This window comes from Diplotaxodon limnothrissa, linkage group LG8, assembly GCF_057381915.1.
Source record: "Diplotaxodon limnothrissa isolate DT_005_m linkage group LG8, D_limnothrissa_male_GT1.1, whole genome shotgun sequence".
Lineage (NCBI taxonomy): Eukaryota > Metazoa > Chordata > Actinopteri > Cichliformes > Cichlidae > Diplotaxodon > Diplotaxodon limnothrissa.
Genome location: NC_140603.1, coordinates 2,739,404 through 2,746,174, shown reverse-complemented (window position 1 = coordinate 2,746,174; position 6,771 = coordinate 2,739,404). Strand labels below are relative to the sequence as shown.

Below are 6,771 nucleotides of genomic sequence, written 5' to 3'. Positions count from 1 at the left end.
GTAGTGCAGTGCCTCAGTTTGTAAAAGTTGGAGGCTGGATGTAGCCTCCAGGTCTAAAAAGAACCTCTGTGGTCAGCAGGAGATGAAATACTTGTATAGAAGTCTATGGGAAAATAACCCCCAGCCAACTTTCCTGATTAGTTTCAGTCACTAGTGTAAGTGTTCGTTCTGTTAAATATGGCGTCCTTCAGAGGCAGGCGGGAGGATGATGTTGGCTAACAAACCGTTAGCGTCCTTCTGTTTCTTAGATCTGCCCCTCGCTTATTGTGGCCAGTTTTAAAACACTGGCTTCACAATCACGTTACAGTTACACCTTCAGAGGTGATCCAGCTGATCCACTAACAGTCGGACTCGTGTGTGTTGCATTTATGCTAAACATATTGCAGACACAAGCCACATATTAATACCAGGTGTTAGTTTGCTATGACTGTAGTGAATCTCTTATATGGTGGCATCACGTGCATACACAGGGCTGTTTCTTACAGTGTCACACACATTCAGCCTAAAATCTTCATCAACCCTTATTAGGGCCTTAACAAATCCAGATGTTTACACCTGCACAATGTAATACAATCCAGTGCAACAAGCTGCAAAGACCTGACCAGCATCGATCTTGTTTTTGTGGTAACGAATCAAATTATTTGGTATCAAGCTTTGTCTTATGTTGTGCAACATCCATGTAAGACAGGTCAAATCATGTAAATATGCAGAGACTCCATGGACAGGCTTGTCCCTCTGCTGTCCTCTCATGCAAGCACACACCGAGCTCCTCCATGTTCAGTCACTGTCTCAGGGTTGTCAGGCAGAAGAAGCAAACAACAGCAAACACCAAGTTCAATAAAACATCCCTTTTCTCATGAACATCAGTCTCTGAAGACATCATCATCCACACTTCTCTCTCCTGTCACAGAACCAGCGCTACAGCAACAACAGGTGACGTATTGGGACGATGAACTTCATCTGGTCTTTGTCGGGGTCACATGACACATTCATACGCAGAAAGGTTGGAAACACGAAGCAGGGAGACGTTTTCACTACAGGAAAGTTTACTACATTTTTAATGAACTTCATTCATTCATTAAGCAGCTGCTCACCCTAACATGACACAAGCCCAACCAAACCCCTCTGCAGTTGGTCAAAGTCAGTAACGTAGTGAACCAGGCCGTACACGGCAGGCACACGTGCAGCTGTAAGCCACACTGGGGAGGGTTTGCTCGTCATGTATCGCTGTGATGCTGATGGCTGGTCGCTTGCATACACTCCCCACTCTGGTTAGCTAATGTGGCTTAAATCAGTGGTAACCTGCACTCTCATTGGTAGTCCCTTCTGGTCTCTGGTCACCGCGTCGCTGCACTTACTTTGAGTGTGGCTGCAGTTTTACGCAGATGAGTGGAACGAGGCTGAAAAGTTATGATTTTCATTTATGAATGTTTAAGTGGTTGATACACCGTTAGCAGTACTGCTCAGGTGTAACGACTAAAGCACAGACCGTGTGTTCAGCACAGCTGATGGTCATAATGTGTCCTCACATAAATGACTATTTCAGCTGAAAAGTCCAACTGAAGTTCAAATCAGCACAAACTTGCTTTGAATCAATCAAAGCTTGGCCCGAGGTCTACAGTTCCAAGTGAAACCTGTGGATGGCATCGGCCCAGCTGTGATGTGGACTTCTCAGCGCAGCAGTGCTGAAAGGATTGTGGACATTAACAAAGTCAGACTCTTGAACCTCAGACTCTCACTGTGACTCCAACATGTCGTCTTTCCATTCTAACAAAGTATGAGCAGGGAGAACATGCCAGCGTCACACACACAGGGCCTGATGTGAGCCTTTCTTTGTGAGCACACAGCACTAACTGCTGCACCTTTGTTGTTGTGACGTAGTATCTAACCAGAAACACAAAGCAACACACGAAAAGATAAGCATCATCTTCATCGTTATTACAGATCTGTTCACAGTAGGATTCCCACATTTCAATTGTCTGAAATGTAAATAAAACCAGAATACAACCATTTGTACTTTATTCACAATATAACACAGAAAACTTATCAAATATTTAAACTTCAACATTTGACTATTTCAAGAACATTAGTGGCTCATTTTAAATTTGATGGCAGCAGCAAAATGTGAGACAGGGCAACAAAAGCTGAAACGTAAGAGATCCAACAGAGGAACAGCTGATTTGGTTACCTGGCAACAGGTCAGCAGCATGACCAGGTGAAGAGGATCACCAATCTGCAAGAAACTACGTGTACAATTAACAGATCAGAATAACGTGCTGCGCTGCAAAAGACTGTGAACGTCTGATCCAGAGTAATAACAGCATCAAAAGATGCAGAGAAATCTGTGTGTGCAAGGCTGAAGCTCAGCACTGAAGCTCAGCGCTGAAGCTCAGCACTGGCTGAAGCTCAGCACTGAAGCTCAGCGCTGAAGCTCAGCGCTGAAGCTCAGCACTGGCTGAAGCTCAGCACTGAAGCTCAGCACTGAAGCTCAGCGCTGAAGCTCAGCACTGGCTGAAGCTCAGCACTGAAGCTCAGCGCTGAAGCTCAGCACTGGCTGAAGCTCAGCACTGAAGCTCAGCGCTGAAGCTCAGCGCTGAAGCTCAGCACTGGCTGAAGCTCAGCACTGAAGCTCAGCACTGAAGCTCAGCGCTGAAGCTCAGCACTGAAGCTCAGCGCTGAAGCTCAGCACTGGCTGAAGCTCAGCACTGAAGCTCAGCGCTGAAGCTCAGCGCTGAAGCTCAGCACTGGCTGAAGCTCAGCACTGAAGCTCAGCACTGAAGCTCAGCACTGAAGCTCAGCACTGAAGCTCAGCACTGGCTGAAGCTCAGCGCTGAAGCTCAGCACTGGCTGAAGCTCAGCACTGAAGCTCAGCACTGAAGCTCAGCGCTGAAGCTCAGCACTGGCTGAAGCTCAGCACTGAAGCTCAGCACTGAAGCTCAGCGCTGAAGCTCAGCACTGAAGCTCAGCGCTGAAGCTCAGCACTGGCTGAAGCTCAGCACTGAAGCTCAGCGCTGAAGCTCAGCGCTGAAGCTCAGCACTGGCTGAAGCTCAGCACTGAAGCTCAGCACTGAAGCTCAGCACTGAAGCTCAGCACTGAAGCTCAGCGCTGAAGCTCAGCACTGGCTGAAGCTCAGCGCTGAAGCTCAGCACTGGCTGAAGCTCAGCACTGAAGCTCAGCACTGAAGCTCAGCGCTGAAGCTCAGCACTGGCTGAAGCTCAGCACTGAAGCTCAGCACTGAAGCTCAGCACTGAAGCTCAGCGCTGAAGCTCAGCGCTGAAGCTCAGCACTGAAGCTCAGCGCTGAAGCTCAGCACTGAAGCTCAGCACTGAAGCTCAGCGCTGAAGCTCAGCGCTGAAGCTCAGCACTGGCTGAAGCTCAGCACTGAAGCTCAGCACTGAAGCTCAGCACTGAAGCTCAGCACTGGCTGAAGCTCAGCACTGAAGCTCAGCGCTGAAGCTCAGCGCTGAAGCTCAGCGCTGAAGCTCAGCACTGAAGCTCAGCACTGAAGCTCAGCACTGAAGCTCAGCACTGGCTGAAGCTCAGCACTGAAGCTCAGCGCTGAAGCTCAGCGCTGAAGCTCAGCGCTGAAGCTCAGCACTGAAGCTCAGCGCTGAAGCTCAGCGCTGAAGCTCAGCACTGGCTGAAGCTCAGCACTGAAGCTCAGCACTGAAGCTCAGCACTGAAGCTCAGCACTGGCTGAAGCTCAGCACTGAAGCTCAGCGCTGAAGCTCAGCGCTGAAGCTCAGCACTGAAGCTCAGCACTGAAGCTCAGCACTGGCTGCCTGTCACCTCCAGGTGTGAGTCTGAGTTTCAGCTGGAACACAGCTCGCTGTGCCATCCACAGATCACACATGTGAACACGATGCAGACACTCTGCTGTCCTCTCTGGACCAACGCTCATTTAAAATGGACTGAGGCAAAGTGGGAAACTGTTCTGAGGTCAGCCAAAACGACATGTTTGGACTAAAGACGGGAGGAAGAGTCTGCTTTGTTACCAGCACTCAGCCTTCATCGCTGATGGTGTGGAGGCGCATTAATGCCTATGGAATCAGCAGCTGGCCATCAATGCAGGAAGGTGTATACAGGTTTTAGAGTATTTTTCAGGAGAGACCTGCATATTTCAGCAGGACAACACTAAAGCACACACTGCAGCTGTTCCAGCAGCACAGCTTCACACAGTGGGAAACGTCCGTCTTTTCGTTTTAAAGATGTGCCATCAAATTCAAAACGTGCTATTATTCTTAAAATGGGACATTTGTTCAGTTTAAATATCTGATCTGTCTTTAGTTCTGCTTTTCTTTACATTTTAAACAGAAGGGGCTGCATGAGTCTAAGCTCAGACTGAGTGTCTGTGGAAATCTGTTTTCAGCTAAAATAGGCTCATCTCAATGCACAACAACAAAAAGAAAGAAGAGGACTTCAGCAGGTTAGCATGGGCTGACATATTTACTCGTTAACGACCACACTCCAAACAGCTGGTTTACACTGACTAGGTTAACCAGCAGATAATCTTACTGCACAGGGCTTCGGTTTATAAATGTGTCTGACAAAGCATCAGATAGTGATTGGTGCCATTCACTGGTGTTACTGACCTTTGACCTCATCGTCCCAATAGTTGTGCCTGTCATTTCCAGCGCTCTCGCTCTGCAGCAACCATTGCACTCCCACAAAAGTACAAAACATAGTTCGTCTCATCGTCTGCATTAAAAATACTTTACAAACATTTTACTGCTTGTTCCTGTGTCAGTGAACTGCTGTATGCCGTTTATCGTCGAGTATTGAGTCAGCTAAGGAGACTTTGTGTGTTTGCAGAGTCCTGCACACTCTGAACAGTTTGTCTATTGCTTTGCCTTCATGTAAAGTGTGTGTGTGACTTGTGTGTACATGTAAGCTGTGTATCTGTCCCTCGAATTCCCCGTGTGGTTCACAAGTGTGTCTTTGCCATTTGGTGTGTTGTTTTTACATATGTGAAAAAGTCCTTCTGTTGGCAGTTCAACGCGTGCATGTGATGCCATTCATGTTTACATCTTTTAGTCTCTGTGTGTGTGTGTGTGTGTGTGTGTGTGTGTGTGTGTGTGTGTGTGTGTGTGTGTGTGTGTGTGTGTGGGTTTAAGAGGACATGCCATTGACCAGACTCCTCAGCTGCTTGACTACAGTCTCTATCAGCTTCTGTTTGTCTCTGTCATTCTTCCTGAACTGGGAGAAGATGTTGTTCTTCTTACTGGTGTCCTTCATCCTGCACACAGAGACACATGGAGAGGATCACTAACAAATGATTCAGTGAGAAAAAACAAAAACACTTCCTCATGTAGTGGAGACAAAGACGGTTTTGTCTGCAGACGGCTCAGTTGAGCTACGTTAGCTCTGGAACATTTGTATTTCAGCTCGTTTGAGTCTGGTGTGGAGTAAACAGCTGAACTTGGATCAAAGCACATCAACAAAACTTTAATGGGAATTGAAGATGCTTGACTGTGTGATGGTATTTGAACAGAGGACTGTGGGTCAGGGAACAATGGACCAGAACTAACTACGACATGTCCTGTTAAAAAGCAGAACGACTGTCCAAAGGTTTGCCTGCTCGTAAAGGATTTCTTCTAAAGAATTCCACCTTTAAATACGATGCATTAAAATAAATGTGTTATTGGACCTTAATAACAGCATTGTTTCTCCTCCGTCTCACCATGATTTGACAGCCTCTGATTCTGACTTGAATGTATTTTTTATTTGGACGTCTCCCTCTCTTATGAAGATGGCCTTCAGTCATTTAGCTCATTCTCTCCAGTTACACTAAATACTTTGTTTAATGGGTAAGATCAAATCCCCCTCATTTTGCCATCTGTCTTGGATCTTTCACAAGCATTTCCACAAGCTTTGATCCCGGCTCCATTATTATTTTCCTTTTACATCCTTACTTTAGTCAGTATTGTTTCATTGTTTTTAAGCCTTCTTATTAATTCTGTGCCTATGACATTCAGTTGTATGTGTCTCTGAACAGGCTGTCCACCTGACTGTTTATCCTGGATTAGTAACTGGCTCCAATGACTCAGGCTATTATGGCCCCTCCTGTAATACATGTAAGAATCAGTGAAGTGCTTCTTGTTGCTCATCTGCAAAGATCAGCGTTCATCATTTTGGCCTCACAGCTGGTTCCTCTCTGAGGTTTGGCCCACATATGAAGTCCTTATGTTCCTGTTTCTTTTTGGAACAGCATATAGAGAGCTATATGCTCTGAGCTAGAGAAAACTACATGATTATTGTAATGCCTTATATACTGGTTTATATAAATCACATCTTTCACACAGACCAGAGATACCTGCTGCAGGTAGCCTCACTCTAGTAAACCAGCTCACATAACCCCAGTTTTATTCTCTCTACACTGGCTCCCAGCTGACTTTGAATTTGCTTTAAAAGTCTGATATTTACATACGTAGAACTAAAAGCTCCAGAGTATGTAGCTCAGCTTCTGTTAAACACACTCCTGCTTCCTGTCTTTGCTCAAAATCTATGACTTGCCCCACTGCACAGGGAGGGAGCAGGGTCTGTAGTTTTACTAGGATCAGAGAAAATCCACAATAAACTCAGTTCTGTTCTTTATCATCATATAATCTGTGTGCTGTACAATCACTGCACGCTGAAAACATAACAGCTCAAGATTAATGATGATCAAGATTAATCATGTCCATGATGAGTAAACTCACCACAAAATCTTTCCTATTATTATTATTATTATTATTATTGCCACTGTTCAGTTAGTGTAGCTCATGGTTACA

The 6,771-nt window shown here is 45.9% G+C and overlaps 1 protein-coding gene across 3 annotated transcripts in view; it reads right to left on the bottom strand.

Moving 5' to 3' along the window:
- Positions 1-3,778: 3,778 nt before the first annotated feature.
- Positions 3,779-6,771, bottom strand: part of exoc6 (exocyst complex component 6) — a 68,094-nt gene continuing 65,101 nt past the window's right edge. For all 3 annotated transcript variants that reach the window (XM_085361159.1, XM_085361160.1, XM_085361161.1), the window contains one exon: positions 3,779-5,237. In XM_085361159.1, coding sequence (XP_085217285.1) covers positions 5,111-5,237 — 127 coding nt within the window. In that variant the 3' untranslated portion in view covers positions 3,779-5,110. The remainder of the gene's footprint in view (positions 5,238-6,771) is intronic.